A 20,492-nucleotide genomic window follows, 5' to 3' on the forward strand; every position below is an offset into this window, starting at 1 on the left:
GGTGATTAACATATACCAAATTCGCCAAACAAGTCGTAAACGGGTGACCCGTTTTGAAAAATAATTTATATATTTTAATTTTTTCTTAATTTTTTTTAAAGAAAAGTGCTCCTTATTTTATTTATTAAATATTAAAAAAAACATAAAATGTTTTTTATCTGAAGCTAATAATAGACAATATTGGGGAAATGGAACAGGAAAAAACACAAGGAAATTGTGAAGAAGAGAGAATCAAATTCAGAGTAGTCCATGAATGCGCATAAACAGGACATGGGTAAGACAAAAGACCATTCATTGGCCAGGACATTAGCAAAAATTCCTCACGCAAAACAGATTAACCACGGTATGCAATCCACAGAACAGTATCCAAGATGGTGCAAGAATCATACACACCAATGCTAGAAAATATTGACTTAAAGTAGAAAATAGGTTTAGAGTGGTATTGGAAATTCAGATATCTAACATCAGATCTCTTCATGAGTCATGCTATTTTTTCTATCTCTGCATTGTTAAGGAAGAAAAGAACTTTGAAAAAAAAATGAAGAAAGAAAGAAAAATCCTCAAAAGAAAGCAAACCCAGATGAAATAAAATATAATCTGAACAATTGGCGTCCAGGCCGTCGGAGAGCGAGAAGCCCCATGGGTTTGAGATTGAGAGTGGGAGTAGGGCAGCGGCAGTGAGAAACAGAGAGGAGGGCAGCGACAAGAAACGGACAAGAGGGAGAGGCTTCTGCATGTGTCGGTGGCAGGTGCTGGTGCTGCACTGCTGCTACTTGCTAGGTTGGGTTTCAAATGCAGGTTAGATTGATATAAATTAAAATATAAAGTATATATATGCAGACAAAAGCGGGTGACCCAACCCGAACCTGCCTAACCCGTTTAATAAACAAATCGGGTCCAGATTGACCCGTTTATAAATGGGTCTGCTTGTATTAAACCAAAACCTGGTTTAAACAGGTGGGTCATGGGTCACTCATCGGTTTTGACCCGTTTTGCCACCCCTAGTAAATGCACATGCACATAACATTCCATCTCCTACTTTGTTATGACTTCTTGTCACCCTCCTATTATTGTTACTATTTTGTCATATGTTTCTCTTGCTAAATTTGTTTTTGAAACCTTAGCCGCTTTGGGTGGAGGAATGCAATGGTTGAAGAGAAGAGTGCATTATAGGAAAATAATACTTTAGAATTGGCGTCTCTTCCTCCTGATGAATCTGTGGTTGGTTGGGTATATACTGTGAAAGTCAACCCTGATGGTTCTATGGCTTGTCTAAAGGCACATCTTGTTGGTAAAGGATATGCTCAGACATATGGTTTGAATTATTCAGATGCATTCTCCCCGATTGCCAAACTTACCGCAATACATCGGTTCATCTTCGTGGCCACCACCTATCAATGGCCTTTGCATCAGTTAGGTGTGAAGAATTCCTTTCTAGTTGGTGATCTTGAGGAGGAGGTCTATGTGGAGCAACCACTTGGATTTGTTGCTCAAAGGGAGTTAGACTTAGTGTGTTAGCTCCAGAAGTCATTATATGGTTTAAAAGAGTCTCCCAAAGGATGGTTTATTGATTTAATGTTGTAGTACTTGAGTTTGGCCTTTGGCAATGTGCAATAGATAACTTTGTGTTTTATCATCGTACTCCATCGAGTAAGACTATGTGTCATGGACCGCCAATTTAAACTCAATTAACGGGCCGCGAGGCACTCGTTAAGGCTCTCCTTCGACAGAGTTAGTCAATAACTACACGTTCAATCTGGCTATCATGAACACTCGAGAGGTTTTCAGAAGCCATTCATAGTCACAAAATATTAGTTCCAACAATAGTGAATCCCTGAAGACAAGCGACCTTCATACTCAATGACATGTGGAACTAGTTGTTATATTCAATCAACAAGACAACCACACAAGCTATCATTCGAGTAATTCAACATCTAGTATAAAAATCCCTGGCGAGGCCAAGTGAAGACATCTCTCCTCCCCATTTAACTGAGGTCGCACTGTCAACCCCTAACATTCTCCCCCACTCACTCTATTGACAACCTCGTCGATGTATTTGTAAGAAGACTTCACCCTCTTGTAGTTGGTGACCTTCGTCATTGACTACATGTCTACCAGGTTATACTCTACATATTTAGTATCTACTCTATATAACTCATCCACGGTATGAGAGAAATACAACCACTGATTTGTAAAGAACTGAAAAGGGATACAACTCAACCCACTGTGCAAAGTAAACTACCACAACTGATTGGTAAAGAACTGAAAAAGGTATCCGACTCATCCATTATGCGAGGTAACTACAACAACTGGCTAGTAAAGGACTAAAAAGGATACGACTCCTTGATTGTGTGAGATAACTATTACAACTAGCAGTTGAGGATTTGGAAAAGGATACAACTCATCAACTATGTGAGGTAACTACGACAACTGACAGGTAAAGAACCGAATAGGCATACGACTCATCCATTCCAGTTGGTTGTCTTTTGGGTTTCGAAATCTACTGAATCTCGCATCATACCATCATTCAAGTCATCAGAGGCTTCCAAATCTCTATATTAGCTTGGTCAGAGCGTGCAGCGTTCACCTTACCTACCCTTTTCGTGCATTGGCGTGTCACCCTGCTTGCTTTCCTAGGTACTTGGTGGGAACTATAATCCTTCCCTACCATACAAACCGAAGCACGCATCGTTCACCTTGCCAACCCTTTAGCGCATGGTGTGACACCCTAGCTACTTTTCTAGACGCTTGGCATGAACCATTACCTTTTCTTTGCCATGTTGACTTACTAGAGCGTGCAGCTTTCATTCGGCCAACCCCTTTAGCCCTTGGCATGACACCTTGCCTACTTTCCTGGGTGCTTGGCGGGAACCATTACCATCTCTCTGTAGTCCTACTGGAAGTCCTCTGCTCACTTACCCATCAAATTGTCATGGATTCTTTTCCCATCCTCTGTACGCACAACATAAGTAATGATGTTAATTTTCTCCCGCAGGGAGGCCTCATGCTCTATTGGCACAACCCCTTGGGTTTATGGTTTGCATCCAATCTTGATGTCTTTCAACCTATTCAAGGCTTCCGACAGCTCATAACTCTTTGACAGACCTCAAGCTCTATTGGTTTGTTTTCCATAGGGAGGCCTCAAGCTCTATTGGCACAACCCCTTGGGATTGTGGATGACATCATGCCGGCAATGTGATTCAGCCTTCTCAAGGCTTCCAATAACTCAATATTCTTTGGCAGACCTCAAGCTCTATTGGTCTGCTTCCCGTAGGGAAGCCTTAAGCTTTATTGGCACTACCCCTTGGGATGATGGATGGCATCATGCCCTCGATGTGTTTTAGCCTACTCAAAGCAACAACTCAATACTTTCTTGCAGACCTCAAGCTCTATTGGTTTGCTTCCCGTAGGGAGGCCTCATGCTTTATTGGCACTGTCCCTTGGGATTATGTATGTCATCACACCCTCAATGAGTTTCCAACTACCCAATCCTCCTTCGAATACCACAAGCCCTATTTGTCTTTCTCCTTCATGAGATAGGAGATGACATCATGCCCTCTATGTATTTCAACCTATTCTCGAGGCTTTCAACTACTCCATACCAGGGATTCTTATACATGGAGTGACTTACTCAAGTTCCAAAATTCAATTTTCAAAATCAATTTTCTCTTTGGTGGCCTCAAACTCTATTAGCACACCTTTCTCTTAAGTCATCCCTTGCCTTACATGCCTCCGCATTGTTCACTTTTTACAAAATTTTAAATTCTCATTTTACAGCTCATAGTGTTCACGCCCACCGGGCTTTGATACGAACTATCATGGACCTCCAATTTAAACTTAATTAACGGGCCGCGCGGCACTCGTTGAGGCTCTCCTTTGATAGAGTTAGCCAATAACTATACGTTCAATCCGTCTATCATGAACACTCGAGAGCTTTTCGGAAGCCATTCATGGTCATGAAATATCAGTTCCAACAATAGTGAATTCATGAAGACAAGCGACCTTCATACTCAATGACATGTGGAACTAGTTGTTATATTCAATCAACAAGACAACCACACAAGTCATCATCCGAGTAATTCAACATCTAGTATAAAAATCCCTGGCGAGGGCAAGTGAAGACATCTCTCCTCCCCATTTAACCGAGGTCAAACTGTCAACCTCTAACACTATGCTTATTTGTGTATTTGGATGATATTGTGATGACTGGTAATGATGATCGAGGTATTCATGGCCTAAAACATTTTCCGTAGGCTAAATTTCATACTGAAGATTTGGGACTATTGAAGTATTTCTTGGATATAGAAATATCCAGATCTTATATGGGAACTTTTTTGTCACTAAGGAAATATGATCTTGATCTTTTGGATGAGGTTGATTTGTTGGGATCCAAATGTGTTGATGCACTTATGGATCCTAATAGAAAGTTAGTGTTTGATATATGTGATTTGTTGCCTAATTAAGGACAATATTAGAGATTTGTTGGAAAATTGAATTATCTTATCTTACAGTCACTCAACTAGATGTATATTTTCAACAAGTGTTGTGATTTAGTTTTTGGATTCTTTGAGGACAAGTCATTGGGATGTTGTAATTCGCATATTGAGATATCTCGAAGGTGCACCTTGGAGAGAGATCTTTAATCAAGGTCAGGGTCACACTTATATTGAGGGATGCACAGATGCAGATTGGGCCAATTGACCTTCAAATAGAAGATCCACAATTGGGTACTATATCTTTGTTGGTGCTAATTTGGTTTCTTGGAAGAGTTCAAGTGTACGAAACAAAATGTAGTGGCTAGGTCAAATGTCGAATCAAGATTATAGGGTCATGACTCACACTACATGTGAACTTGTTTGGTTGAAGAACTTGTTGGAAGAACTGTTTATTCTACATTCTCGGTCTATGAGTTGATGTGTGATAATCAAGTTCTATTCATATTGCCTCCAACCCGGTCTTCCATGAGCAGACAAAACACATTAAAGTTGATTGCGACTTAGTTCAAGAGAAACTTGTGCAGAAGCTCATTACAACAACTTATGTGAAGTCTGATGTGCAACTTGCTGACTTGTTTACTAAAGCTTTGCAAGGTGCTTGTGTTAAATTCATTTGTAACAAGCTAGGAGCATATGATATCTAATGCCCCATCTTGAGGGGGAGTGTTAATGGTTATTTTGGTCATTTGATAGTGTTGAAATGTGGAAAAGAAAATTGGATATTCCACTAACTTATGAAAATGATTACATTCCCTTTAAATAGATGATAATTCTCATCTGATTACTAGGGATATTTACAACCTACTGAAAATAGAATGTCCTATTTAAAATGGAAAGCAGTAAAATAGGAAAGACTATCTACAGAATCGTGTAACATGCTACCCAAATCCCCTAGGATTGTGGAACCAAAATAGCTAACAAATCAACTGATTTGTTAGCTGTAAATCTTCTAAAGATCAGCCTCTAATAAAGGTTGACAGATATCTAATAATTCTACACTCCCCCTGAAGTTAAGCTGTAAATATTGATTAGGCCTAGCTTGGAACTCAGATCATTGAAATTCTTTCTTGGCAGAGCCTTGGTAAGGAACTAAAGATATCGGTTGTTTGGAGACATGTAGGCACATACAACATCTTGATTATTCCTTCCTTTATTTTTTCTTTTATGAAATGTTGATCAATCTCCACATGTTTTGTTCTATCATGATGAACTGGGTTCTTTGCAATGCTGATGGCTGACTGATTGTCACAGAACATCTTCGTGGGTTCTTCACCTGAAATCTTTAATTCCTTTAGAAGCCTTGTTAGCCATATTCCTTCATAGATTCCTTGTGCCATTGCCCTGAATTCATCTTTTGCACTGCTTCTTGACACAACTGATTGCTTCTTACTTCGCCACGTAACTAGGTTTCCCCACACATATGTGCAGTACCCAGGAGTTAACCTTTGATCATGTATTGATCATGCCCAATCTGCATCACTGAATACTTCAATATCTCTTCTTTGATTATTCTCAAAAAATAATCCTTTACCTGGCATTAGCTTCAGATACCGTAGGATTCTATAAACTACCTCCATATGTTCTTCATTGGGATTGTTCATGAATTGACTCACCATGCTGACAGAAAAGCCAATATCAGGTCAGGTTTGAGACAAATATATAAGTTTTCCAACTAGTCATTGATATCTGCCTTTATCCACTGGTGCACTGTCTTCCTTGACTCCTAGTTGGTTGTTGAATCCATAGGAGTATCTGCTAGCTTGCATCTGAGCATCCCAGTCTCTTTCAAAAGATATAGAACATATTTCCTTTGGGAGACAAAGATTCCCGTCCTTGACCGTACCACTTCCATGCCTAGGAAGTATTTGAGATTCCCAAGGTCCTTGATTTCGAATTCTTTAGCTAGAAGACTTTTGAGACTACTCATTTCCTCCTCATAATCTCCTGTTAGAATGATGTCGTCCACATATACAATGAGGGTAGAAATTTTTTCTTTAGGAGAGTATTTATCAAAAGTTGTTTGATCTGATTGACATTGAGAATAGTCATACCTCCCAACTACCTTTCTGAATTTCTCGAACCAGGCTCTTGGGGATTGCTTGAGCCCATATAAAGATCTTCTGAGTTTGCAGACTTTGTTGTGTGTAGCTTGTGTCTCAAATCCAAGAGGAATTTCCATGTAGGCTTCTTCAGCTAGGTCTCCATTAAGGAAGGCATTCTTGACATCTAGTTGGTGAAGAGGTCAGTCTAAATTTGCTACCAAAGATAAGAGGACCCACACTGTACTTAAGTTGGCTACAGGGGCAAATGTCTCTTCGTAGTCGATTCCATATAATTGAGTGAATCCCTTTGCTACCAGCCGAGCTTTGAATTGGTTAACACTTCCATATTCATTGTATTTCACAGTGAACATCTATTTGCAACCTACTGGACGTTTTCCAATTGGTAATTTTGTGATATCCCATGTTCCATTCTTTTCTAGTGCACTGATTTCTTCCCAGACAGCAGACTTCCATTAAGGTGTACCAAGAGCCTCTTGTATGTTATTAGGAACCTAGATTTTGTCGAGGTTGGCAAAAAAAGATCTAAAATTTGATGACAACCTCTGATATGACACAAGTGTATATTAGGTGTTTTGTGCATGATTTCACGCCTCTTCTCACAGCAATAGGACAATCACTATCATCATTAGTTAACTCATTATGGGAAGTCTCGGGATTAGAGTTACTTGGTGGATTTTCACTTGATCTAGGGCTCAGATCAGACTCTTGGATTTGCTCAAGGGATGCTTATTGGTCTATCTCCATTTGGTTCCTTCTCCTCTGTGAATAGGTAATCGACTCATCATTTTTTGTTGGTTGAATAGTGTCCAAATGCTAAGTTTCACGGGAGATGCTAAGAAGGGATGTGAAGGAGAAATGGATTCAGTAGTTGGAATAGATTCAAAAATTTGTGATAGTTGAAAAGGGCCAGAATCATAAGAAGGGTGAGATAACTCTTCAATATCTCAAAGCTGGAATTCCTATGTAATCTCCCCCTGAATTTCAGATTTGGGGTAATATGGTTGTTGCTCAAAAAAGGTGACATCCATGGAGTGATAATATCTTTTAGTTGCTGGTTAATAGCATTTATAACCCTTTTGGTTTGGAGAGTACCTGAGAAAAATGCACTTAAGGACTCTAGGATCAAGTTTACCTTGATGCTGACTATGAACATGAACAAAAGCTAAGCACCCGAATACTTTGAAAGGAATAATGGAGATGAGTTGAGTATTGGGAAAGGACTGAAGTAGGGTTTGATAGCGAGTTTGGAATTTGAGAACGCGTGAGGGCATCCTGTTTATAAGGTAGGCTGCAGTGAGAATGGCTTCACCCGAAAAGTGTTTCGGTACATGTGTAGAGAACATAAGGGAGTGGGCAACATCTAGTAGGTGCCAGTGTTTTCTTTCGGCAATTCCATTTTGCTGAGGAGTGTCGACACAGGAACTTTGGTGTATTATACCTTGACTCAAGAGATACTCATCAAGAATGGATTTGAAATATTCTTTGGCATTATCAGTTTTCACAATTTGTATTTTTGCTTGGAATTGTATTTGGATCATGGTGTTAAAATTTTTGAAAATCTTACTTGCCTCTGAATTTTCTTTCATGAGGAATATCGAGGTAAGTCTAGTGTGATCATCTATAAAAGATATAAACCAGCGAGATCCAGTAATATTCTTGATCTTAGATGGCCCCCACACATCACTATGAATCATTGAAAAGGTTTGGGATGCTTTGTAGGGTCGGTTGGGATAAGAGTTGCGAACATGTTTTGAAAATTGACACAGCTCACACTGAAAATCATTTGGATTTTTATTATTGAATAATGAAGGAAAGAGTTTCTTGAGATACAAGAAATTTGGATGTCCTAACTTATAATGCGAGTGCCACAACAAATTGCACTATCATTATTAGAACAAATGACATAAAAATAACTTTGACTACTAGACACTAAACAATCTGATTTGTGAGTTGTTCCTTGAGGAGGATCATTAACCTTGAGAAGATAGAGCTCGGAACACATCTTAGCACTGCCAATCGCCTTCGCCGAATCCAAGACCTAAAATTCATACATATTTGGCGAAGGCGATTGGCAGTGCTAAGATGTGTTCCGAATCCAAGACCTGAAATTCATACATATTTGGGAAAAATTTAGTAACACAATTGAGATTTCGAGTGAGTTTACTAGTAGACAGTAAATTGCAATCCAAATTTGGCACTAATAGAACTAAGTTGAGTGTTAGGTTCTTTGAAATTTTAACAGAACCTGTACCAACCACCTTTGAGACTGAACCATCTGCTATCCTATTAAATTTTCATAATAGGGACTATAAGTAGAAAAAAAATTTCTATCTCCGGTCATATGGTCCGATGCTCCTGAGTCTATAATTCATGGACCTAGGTTCTCCTTTTTAACATTAAGAGCACTTAAAAAATTACTTTTGTATGTCAAAGAACCGCTACCAACCACAGTAGTAGGGGCTGCTGACGATTGGCTGAACATTTTCTGCAATAATTCTAGTTGCTCCTTGCTAAAGAGACTAGACTCGGGTGGTGTTGGTTTTTCATCTACTGAGACAAAATTTCCCCATCCTTCTCTATCATTGGCAAAGCGGGAAGGTTTCCAATTTGCGGGTTTACCGTGGATTTTCCAGCAGGTGTCCTTGGTGTGACCAAGACATCGATAATGGTCACACCACGGCCTCCCTTTCTTCAGTCTGCTGTCACTGCTGTTATTCCCATTAAGTTTGTGTCCTGTAATGGGCATGAGGCTGCGATCTGAACTACTGCTGTTGCCTAAGACCATGGCTTCCTGATTGGTGGTGACATCTGAGATTGAAGAGGTGACGTCTCCTGGTGGCCATACCGTATTTGGTCATATGGGAAGATTAGGGTTCAAAGGATGCTCTGATACCATGTTGAAATGTGGAAAAGAAAACTGAATATTATACTAATTTATGAAAAATATTACATTCCCTTTAAATAGATGATAATTCTCATCTAATAACTAGGGATATTTACAACCTACTGAATATAATTTCCTATTTAAAATGGAAAACAGTAGAATAGGAAAGACTATCTACAGAATTGGGTAGCATGCTACCCAAATCCCCTAGGATCATGGAACCAAAAATCAGCCTCTAATAAAGGCTGACAGATATCTAATAATTCTACAGATAGTATTAGTCTGTTAGTATGTTTGTGAATGTGAGTTAGTAAGGATATTATTGTCATTGGTATGTACTTGACATTTATTATAAATAGAGGGAGAGACATCATTTTGATTAGGTCTTCCTTTTTACTCAATACTTTAACAGTTACAATAGATTAATTATAGTTATATAAAAAATACGTTGTTACCATAAAGCGAATAACAATGTGGAATATTTTATGAATCCGTAACAAGGAATAAACAAGGAATGACTATTCCGAAATTTCATCATGGAAGTGTTTATTTTCTTTCTTATTGCATGTTGGATGAAATAATCAGGAATATACGAGGAATAGCTTTTGCCTTTATTCCCCAATTTCTCATTGTATTCCATCTTATTCCAAGGAATAGCTATTCCACAAACCAAATGTACCTTTTTTTGTTTTTTTTGGCTTAGCAACCAAACTTAACCTTAGTCTCTGCATATTGCTTTTTAACGAGTCATCTTTATGGACCTGATTTTTCTTTGCAATTGATAAATAGATGTTATTTTGCTAAATATTTTGTTCATCTTCCAGATTGGAAAAGTTTCCAAAGCCTTGGAGGTCAGCAAAATGATGAAGTTGGCTGGCATAAAACATAACATGAAGACCTACTCCATGTTGATCAACGGATTTTTAAGATTAAAAGACTGGACAAATGCTTTTGCAATTTTTGAAGATGTGGTTAAAGATGGTTTGAAACCTGATGTTGTGCTTTATAATAACATTATCCAAGCATTCTGTGGGATGGGCAATATGGATCGTGCTATTTCTACTGTCAAGAAAATGCAAAGGGAGAGACATAGGCCTACATCACGGACATTTATGCCTATTATTCATGGTTTTGCAAGAGCTGGAGATATGCGAAATGCCCTAGAAATTTTCAATATGATGAGGAGGAGTGGATGCATTCCTACTGTGCACACTTTCAATGCTCTTATTCTAGGCCTAGTTGAAAAGCGTCAGGTAATTTAAACTATAAAAAATGAAAAAAATAAAATGTGGTAGACTCTAATCCCAGGTTATTTTCTGGTTTTTTTCACTGTGAGGGACAGCCACAGCTGTCTTTATGAATGACATGCCAACAAGTCTACAAGATTACATGCTGGGCACTTATTTTCCAAGTTGTCTGCTCTCTGGGTTATCTCTTGTATTCTACTGATCTTTTATGTGGAAGAGTCAGCATGGATTTTGAAAATTGATTCACAGCTTTTGTTTTGATTTTTTTCTGTGGTATTTTTGGCTTGTTAGATGATTTAAATTTTTATATTTATAATTTATTTTAGTAGATTTGAATTCTAATATATAACATTCTTCATTAAGTGCCTCAAATGGGCACTAATTTTCTAAGGTGTCTGCTCTATGGGTTATCTCTTTGTATTCTATTGATCTTTTATGTGAAACTGTCAGCATGGATTTTGAAAATTGATTCACAGTTTCAGTTTTGATTGTTTTCTGTGGCATTTTTGGCTCGTCAGATGATTTGTATTTTTAATTTTTTTTTTTTTCAGTAGATTTGAACTCTATATAGTATTCTTCATTAATAAATATCTACCATCTGTTGGTAACTACTTTTTTGTCACATTTCTTGCAGATGGAAAAGGCTGTTGAAATATTAGATGAGATGTCACTGGCGGGTATAAGTCCTAATGAGCATACATATACAACCATCATGCATGGTTATGCATCATTGGGTGATACTGGAAAAGCATTTGAGTACTTTACTAAATTAAAAAATGAAGGAATGAACCTTGATGTCTTTATATATGAGGCATTGCTCAAGGCTTGTTGCAAGTCAGGCAGGATGCAAAGTGCTTTAGCAGTCACAAGGGAAATGAGTGCTCAAAAAATTTCTAGAAACACCTTTGTCTACAACATATTAATTGATGGGTATGAATGTTTTTCAATTCTAGATTATTTAATAAGCTGCTCAAGTAATCTGGTTATATCCTTAATCTCAAACACGATGCCCCTCCACCCCACAGCTAAATAAAAAAACAAGAAAATATATTTTCTTCTTTTCATCCTCCATTCCTGTCCTAATCTGTGGGATTTATATTATTTCTTTTTCTTAATTTGATTCTAAATTGTTTCCAAGTTTTTATTTCTCTTTTATCTTTTTCATCTTGTTTCTTTTGCTTGTGTTGTCTGGTCTGCTTCTAGTGTTTCTTTGTATGTTTTTCATTTAATTTAGTATTTTTTTTTTTCATCCAGATGGGCTCGAAGGGGTGATGTTTGGGAGGCTGCTGACTTGATGCAACAAATGAAACGAGAAGGGGTTCAACCTGACATCCACACATACACATCATTCATAAATGCTTGTTGCAAGGCTGGAGACATGTCGGTGTGTTCTTCAAAATTAGTCATGCTTTTCATTGTGGTCATTTTTATTTTTATTTTCTGGCAGAGTATTCACTAGTCATAGAGTTATTTGTAGGCCGTCCGATAATTTCCATTTTTGGTTTGTAATGCACTTGAAATTGACTTTGTTTTTCATGAAGTATGGATGTTACAAAGTTTACTCAAGAGTAGAACTTTTTGGGGCCGACTCTTGCTGTAAAAGACAAATGCAAGGATATGGGAGCCAGTAATTGAGGAATTTGAGAAGAAAATGGCTGGTTGGAAAGGCCATTTGCTTTCTCAAGGGGGCAGACTGACATTGATCAAAAGTACTTTATGTAGCATAAATATTTATTAGAAGTCGATTTCCTGATAAGGACGGGACGTCTCTCTCTCTCTACCCCCTCCCCCTTTCTCTTTTCCCCTGTTGTGATATGGTCTTCTCTCCCTCTCAAGCGTACAGAGATATGCAGTCTTATGTTGTAGGCTATGTTGAATTGTTTGATCCAGGTCGAAGGAAAATCCTTCGATCTGCACTTGGACAAGGTCGGGGAGATCTCTTCTTGCTTGTGGTCAAGAATAATGTGGTGTACCATTATAGATGGTTAGGTGTTCTAAAGAGGCAGTTGGTTTGCTGATGGGTTGTCTGTGTTCGGCCAGATGGAAAGGGGATATCATAGTGTATTCATAAGGGTATCACACAGTATTGGATGTTGATTAGGAAGGTGGGAAAGTTTATCGAGTTGGGGTTGGGATGGAAAGAAAGGAAATTTTAGGTGTTCATTCCAGTGGTGCAAAGGGTGAGGGGTGGTGAAACGTCACGAGTATTTTGCGAGATTGCGAAGGAAATTCAGAAGGAATCTGAAGTTGTTGCGGATGACTCGTCATGCCCCTGATCGTGGAGTCAGGTGGTGCTGGAAGGCAAAAAGGCCAAAGGCATGGGTCGTGATAGTCAATCTTGTTCTGCAAATCAGCGTATGGGGGTCAGTAGATGTGTTGCAGTTGAAGGATCCTGGGGTTTCGAAGTCAGGATCCATTGCAGACTGATCGGAATCACAGTCAGTTGATCAGAATGGCAAGGAAGCTAGGGTTTCAGCAGGAGTGGCGATCCTCTCAGATGCAGTTAGGGCTGGCATTCAAGAGGAGACTGAAGAGGAATGGGGTGGATGGTATTTTTCTGGCTTTGGACTGGCTCAAATAATAGAAAGAGAAGGTAAATCTTTTTTTGATAAATTGGGCGAATTATTTGATCAGGCTCAATAGTTAGGGAAGTCTGATCTGGGCTTTAATGTGGGGTCAAAAGGAGGTTCTCATCCTTTGGGCTTCATGCAGATGGGCCATGGTGGTAGTTAGGCTTATGTTTTGAGTAGTAGTGTTCCAGGTACTTCCTTGCTGGAAACCAAAAATGGCCAGGCCCAAATACTGTTCCTAGAACCCAGAAGCTGGGTATTGGGAAGAAGGACCCTATACCCTTTGATTGTGCAATTCATTCCCAGTCTACATATTTCTAAGTTATGAATCAAATTGTTCTAGTTTTGGAACAAGCTCAGAATAGCAGCAGAGAAGACAAGATTGTTAAAGAGTTAAATAATGCAACAAGGTTTGAAGAAGAATTAGAAAGTGATGTGAAAAAGAGTAAAAAATTAGAAGTTGCTTTGTTTTTGGGGATTGGGGGGGGGGGGGGTGTTTGGGGGCAAGGTTTATGCTCGTCGGAGAGCAGCTTGTATGGGTGCTGAGATGAGGAAGGTGTTCGAAAAGATAAGAGAGAAAAATCTGGTCAGTTAGTGGCAAAGCTATTAAAGAGAGATCCTAAAGGAGAGCTTAGTATAGTGGAAGATTCTCATGGTGAGGAGGTTGGCTGTAGCAATGAGGTAAGTAAAGAAAGAGAGGGAAAGAAATGGGGGCCTTCTCAGATTGAGAAAGTGATGATATTAGTCAGTTTGACTCTGGTGGGGGGCTGTTGTTGGATGAGATTCAAGAACAATATGGGTATGTTTTAGATTCTTGTGAAGAGAGAAGGGATTTATCTCATGTCCATCCATCCCTGTTGGAAGGACTTGAGGGAGTTTCTATTTTTGATAATGATGATCTGGTTAACAATTTACAGCAAAGGGATGGAATCTTGCCTACACCCATGGAGTATGTTCCTAAGGACTTAGAAGCTCAGTATTTTCTGGATAAAATGGACTTAAAGTTGGCTGATTTGGAGGAAATGAGTGGGCATGGATGGGGGCAAAAGTCCAAAGTTTAGGGGTCAAATAGGGACTTTGAAGAGCTTGGTAAATTATGATGGGAAAGGGTTGAAAAGGGGTTTCCTTGGTTGTTGTCTATTGTTATTTTGTGGTCTCGTGTTTTTTTGTTTTGTTTTTTTCTTTTTCTTTTTCTTTGGGGGTTTTCTTGTTTTTTTTTTTTTTTTTATGGAGTCCTTGTCCCCTCACATGGTATCTTCCCTTCTTTCTATTAAATATAGCTTCTTATTTTTTTTTTTTATCAATCTATATATTTTATAGAAGTTAATCTTTCTATGGTATTTATGCAGCTAAAAGGCTTGGGAGAATTTTGAGGTTTGTGTGGGATGATGGGAGGAGGCTATCAAATGTCATTTAGTTTTGGATGGGGGAATTGTAACCCTTATCAAATGGTGGGATGGGAGTCGTAGACCTTCAGACGATGAATAAGGCTCTGGGTAAATGGCTTTGGAGTTGTTCTTTAGAGGAGACCAGCTGGTGGAGAGTTGTGATTGAAGCCAAGGATGGAGAGTCTCGGAGTGGTTGTCTTTTTGGCAGCTGGAACTGTCATGGAATGCGGTGTTGGAAACACAAAGTAAGGGGTGGGAAGAGTTCTGCAGTGGTACTTCTTTTTCTCTTGGCTGTAGAATGCTGTGCATGAAAAACTACCTCATGGATTGTAAAAATCCAAAAAAATGGATTATTACTCAAAATATTATCTTGATACAAAGAGTGCCATCATCAGGGAGAGTGGTGTCTAGAGATCCTGATTCTATCCTATTTCTGGGAGGAAACTTGACAACCTTTGTTATGTCGTGTATCTATTTCTTTTAGCTTGTTCCTTCTTTTTCCCATTTTAAGGTGTCAAATCCGAATCGGTTGAATGATCCATTCCTTGCATCAATTGTGTTACAGAAGATATCTTGGCATCCGTCCCTTGAAAGAAATTTTCAAGTTCATGAAATATGCCAGCCTCATAAAAAGTTAATTCATCATGCTTCCAGGTTAAGAGGTTGGTAACTATTCTCTTTTAGGCAGTTGATGTATGATGGGTAAGCATTTTAAGGCATTGATATTTTGCTTCTCGTAGACCTTCAACGAACATAAATTTTATGGCACATCCAAATCTTAACTGGAATTAACAAAACCTCCTAGGAAGGCTTTAAAATTTAGAACAAGTGAGACTTGGTTGTGTTAGGATTCCCAAATCAATTGGGATTTCTATTCAATGTTATGATTCCCAAATCAATCAGGATTCTTATGATATTTTATTGTGTTATGGTTCCCATATCAATTATGATTTGAGTCTATTAAGGACTTGGATTGGGATTTTTACATTCCTAATAGTAGGGTTCCCTACCCTATATATGGGGCTTTTTCATTCAAGCAATAACATAATGCAGAGCCTTTGGCTAATTTGAAGGCAGACCCCCTTGAACTGCTCAACCTTATTTTCTCTTTCTATTTTCCGTTTATTCAAATTTTCTAATTTCCCTATGATAAACCCTAGGGTCTTATCAAGTTGATACTTGATATGGCAGGGTGGATTAGTGCTGATAACTGATGCTGACTTCTGCATCCATACAGAGCTTGTTTTGCCATCATTTGCACCTTTTGAACTTCCTTAAAATCAGTTGTGTTCCTTTCATTGGGTTGTACATTGAGCTATCATAGGTAAGAGTGGAAGAAGACAACGAAGAGACAAAAAATGGGGATGGAACGCGAAGGCAATGACATAGAGAGCTGTAGGGTTCCTCTCTATCCTTCTATGGTCATATCATTTAGTTGGGCATGCGACATAAATGCCTTTATTGACATTTAATTGGACATGTGACATCAATGCCTTTGCAACACTATCAAATTTTGTGCAATAGAAAATCTGTTTATTTATGTTAAGTAACATTGGAGACTGTATTTACCATGCCTTTCCGTTCATGCAGAGGCTTGCTTTTGGAATCACAAATAATTAAATCAGTTCTGCTTTCTCTATACAAGGACATTTTTTTTTTTTTTTGGTTAGACTCATTCTATTTAATTATTTATAAAGGATGAATTTGCACTTGAAATGCTATAAAGAACAAATTGAGTGGTTTACCCATCAATAGAAGATATCCTATGTTCATTTATTGCTGTTTGTTATTTTGGTTATTCTATTATGGATCCATTTTACCTCCTAACTTGCCCTTTCAACTGCCATGACAATTGAAGATTAGGCACTAAGAAAAAAGAACTGACATTTAATCATGACCTTGAGATTATTATTGCAGTTTTGGCTCTTATTTAAACAAAGTTGTGTTTTCCAGAGAGCAACAAAGACAATTGCCGAAATGGAAGCAGTTGGAGTGAAACCAAATGTTAAAACCTATACAACATTAATTCATGGGTGGGCACGTGCATCTCTCCCAGAAAAGGCTTTGAGATGCTTTGAGGAAATGAAGAAGGCAGGGTTGAAGCCGGACAAAGCTGTATACCATTGCTTGATGACATCATTGCTATCGAGGGCTACATTGGCAGAAGAGTACATTTGCTCTGGAATTTTGTGTATATGTAGAGAGATGGTAGAGTCTGAGTTAACTGTCGATATGGGGACTGCAGTTCATTGGTCTAGGTGTTTACGCAAGATAGAGAGGACAGGTGGAAAGCTCACAGAAGCCTTACAGAAGACCTTCCCCCCTGATTGGAACTCACACAATGCACTTCATGCTGATTCCAGTACTAGGGATGGCGATGACAATGATGCATATAATGATGGTGAGATCGATGATGGTAGTGAAGAAGAAAAAGAAGAAGATGACGACGACGACGATTTTGTTCAAAGGTTATGGCGGTGAATCAAGTATGTTTTAGGTGGCAGGCATTGTGGATATGATGCCTGAACTCAGAAGTAGCAAGAAAATTATCCTCAGTTTGAGCCTGGCCTTTGAATATAAAAATTTCCTCGCTTGGCTCTGCTACTATTTTTTTTGTTCTCTCTTTGCTCTCAAAATGTTGTTTGTATAATTGTTTTCCATTTTTACGTTATTCTTTGGTAGCAGGAGACAGGTTTGTGCTCTATTTTTTTTAACCCTGAGGGTCGAGGGGGTTATTTAGGTGTGCCCTTTAGTGTAGAAATATTCTTTCCTTGGAAGATTTTCCTTGTGTATATTGGATCAATGGACTTTGTGGTTTGTTTGGGTAAATCAAACAGTGACAATGCTGTGTATTTAAAGTTTTGAGAGTTCGGAAATTGTAGCTAGCATTTTAGAACTACTTGGCTTTTGAGAGCTCAAATCAACAGGCTTCTGCTTTTGGAAACAAAACTACTTGCCATGAGTGAAATTAGTGGGATATTAATTCAGTCTTAACATTTGTCTTCTCTTTTTCTATGCAATGTTGCTTCATGCCTTTTTCTTTATGCACCCTCCTTATGACCAGATTATTAGAAGCTATTTTCAGAAACAAAAGTAGGTTAATCATCTATTAGAAAAGAATTAAAAATGTAGCATTGAGTCTCCATAATCTTTTGAACTGTTTGACTTTGATTTTGTTTGGGAAAAAGGTGGCCTATAGCCTTCTGTAACGGTGTTGGGTTCAATTGTGGTGAGCTATTCTCTGCTTTGATTCACTAACCTAATAGGTTTGTCTTATAAAAGTTGTCTCCTATAATTCGAGTTCAAACCATTCTTATAAGTTTAAGATTTTCCTAGTATACATAATATAGGATGTTGATATCCTCTCGTCTAACAGTTTTGAATTCAATTTCGGTGAGGTATCGTCTACTATGGTCCCCTAACCTATGGATTTGTACTATTAGAGGTGTCTCACATTATTAGAGCTTAAACCATACTTATAATTCAAGATTTTTCTTAGTACACATTTGTTGTATGACGATGACACCTTGCATGAGGGGAGAAATTTTAGACTAATTATTTTTGTACTTATGAATATTGCGTGTGAATAATATTGTGTAAAATATTTTTATAATTTTAAATAAAGTTTAAATGTGTTTTTAATACAAATAGATAAAATTTGTCATAATTTAGTTGACAAATATTAAAGGATGCATACTCAAATTTATTTATGAAAATTTATATTTTTTGAAATTATATTTTCTTTGTTTTGACACTATCAGTATTATTATTGTTGCATTTGTTTTGCTTTTATTAGTAGTACTCTTGCTGCTAAAAATTGAGCTCAATCTTCTTATTCAAACTCTGATGAGATCTGCAACTAAGAAGAAAAAAAAGTTGGGAAACCTTGATGGACCCAGGGGCTCTCTCCAATGTTTAGTCAATGTTAGGATAATGCGTAAGTAACATAATAATAATCTTTCTATAAAATCTAAAGTTTGTCTCTTACCTTCACCGTGTACATGCCTTTTATAGGCTCCCCTAAAGCCTTGGAGTTAAAAGGTCTCATTAAAGTAAAATGTCCCATCAATAAAAGTTATTATGGGATGTAGAAGTTATAGCTCTTCATATCTCCCTTGAATACAAGAAAAATCAAGTGTCTTCTCAATCCATAACCTTCAAGTTGTATGGAGGATAGCCTTATAGATATGGCATTATCCTCATAAAATGTGGATACAAAAATTTGGTTCAATTTTTTTCAACGACTATTTGATGCTATTTGTGGAAAGTTTATTTTTCTCGTGATGATCTTTGTAACTTGGAGAGAGAGAGAGAGAGAGAGAGAGAGAGAGAGAGACTAGGGTGTACCTTGATTGGCCCTCCAAAATTGAGGTACGATTTGGCTCAAGGTTCTTCCCCGGATGAACCATATAGCCAAGAGAAACTATGAACCAGAATTGAAGAGCTTTGTAGAAACTACCCATAATAATAAACTCCCATTGCCCGCCCTTCGATTGGAGCGCTATTCAACCTGTTATCATTTTCTGATTAGATGACTTACAACCAAAAGGGAGGGGGGGGGGGGATGCCTGGGAAGGTCAAGAGTCGAAGAAAAAAAAAACATCTTAGACATCCAATTTCCATCTTTGCAGTCCTTTTAAATTTATTTCAAAATTTTAGGTGGACTTGAATCATCTTAATTTATTTTTCACCAATATGGAGAATTGAACAAATTAGCTTTTAGATATAAGAAAATGTTACAGAATCGATGATTTTCTCAAAACATGATAATCAATTAACTATTGAGCTTTAAAATCAATTTTTGAGTATCACCTCTAGGCTACACCCATTACTCACTTCACAAATAATTTTGCCACTGAAAAGCTTTCAACTGGGTCCACTAAATAGGTAAGTATGTTCAATGGACCATTTTGGGAATTTTACAAGGCCCACAATTGTACAAGCATGGTAGGAATACTTGATAGTGATGTAGCAATGAAATTTTACTCTAGAACCAATAGTAGTCTTAGACTTGAACTATGAATGCTTAAGTGAAATTAAGTATTACGGTTCACACATAATCATTCAGGTGTTGACATGAGCTTTAATAGCCAGCACATTTTGGCCTTGCACTAATCTTGATTTCATGAGCATGTTTGAGAATAAGCCCAATTCTCATAGAGAGTGTGTAGTGACCCGAAGAATAATAATATTATAATAATAAAGAGGGAGGAAATGGAAACAGGAATAGAAGGAGGCTGAATACTGTTTTTAGAGAGAGAGAGAGTGAAGAAGGTTTGTAAATTTCACGCTGAAAATGAAGAAAACTCTTTTTATAGGCAGGGCTTCATCGACGAGACACGTGAATTCGTCGATGAGGCGCTATAGAGACTTCGTCGGCGAGAAGATACCTTCATTGATGAAATTCAGAGTTCCAAAATATACTCTCTCAAGACTCCTTCATCGACAAGGAACTGGTGTTCGTCGACAATCTTAGAAGGGAACTTGTTGACGAAGACAGAACATTTGTCGACAAGGCCTGCTTTTCTTTTAAAAATCCCTCCCTTTTTCCCTTTTTATCCATTAATTCATTATATTTCCTAATTATTAAATTTTCGGGTCATTACATAGGAAATCCTCAGATGACTATGTTGTATGCTTGACAAGTTCTGATTTTGATGTTAGACCTAAAAAAGATCCAATCACGTTTTCACAAGCCATGAGTGCAGATAAATCTACACTGTGGTTAGATTCTATGAAAGAAGAGTTGGAATCCATGCATAAAAACCAAGTTTGGGATCTCGTCAAATTACTAGAAGGGAAGGGAACTATCGGCTGTAAATGGGTCTTTAAGACCAAGCGCGA

General features: G+C 37.9%; 1 protein-coding gene across 3 annotated transcripts in view; it reads left to right on the forward strand.

The window, feature by feature from the left end:
• LOC131165259 (pentatricopeptide repeat-containing protein At5g04810, chloroplastic) overlaps nucleotides 1–17,545 on the forward strand; it is a 49,030-nt gene extending 31,485 nt beyond the window's left edge. The window contains exons 7-10 of one of the 3 annotated variants that reach the window (XM_058122885.1): nucleotides 10,268–10,696; nucleotides 11,325–11,620; nucleotides 11,945–12,074; nucleotides 16,602–17,545. In XM_058122885.1, the coding sequence (XP_057978868.1) occupies nucleotides 10,268–10,696; nucleotides 11,325–11,620; nucleotides 11,945–12,074; nucleotides 16,602–17,129 (1,383 nt within the window). In that variant the 3' untranslated portion in view covers nucleotides 17,130–17,545. The remainder of the gene's footprint in view (nucleotides 1–10,267; nucleotides 10,697–11,324; nucleotides 11,621–11,944; nucleotides 12,075–16,601) is intronic. The other 2 variants (XM_058122887.1, XM_058122886.1) reach the window with 2 other exon arrangements.
• The last annotated feature ends 2,947 nt before the right edge of the window (nucleotides 17,546–20,492 follow it).

The sequence above is a fragment of the Malania oleifera genome, chromosome 10 (genome assembly GCF_029873635.1).
Source record: "Malania oleifera isolate guangnan ecotype guangnan chromosome 10, ASM2987363v1, whole genome shotgun sequence".
In the NCBI taxonomy this organism is placed as follows: domain Eukaryota; kingdom Viridiplantae; phylum Streptophyta; class Magnoliopsida; order Santalales; family Ximeniaceae; genus Malania; species Malania oleifera.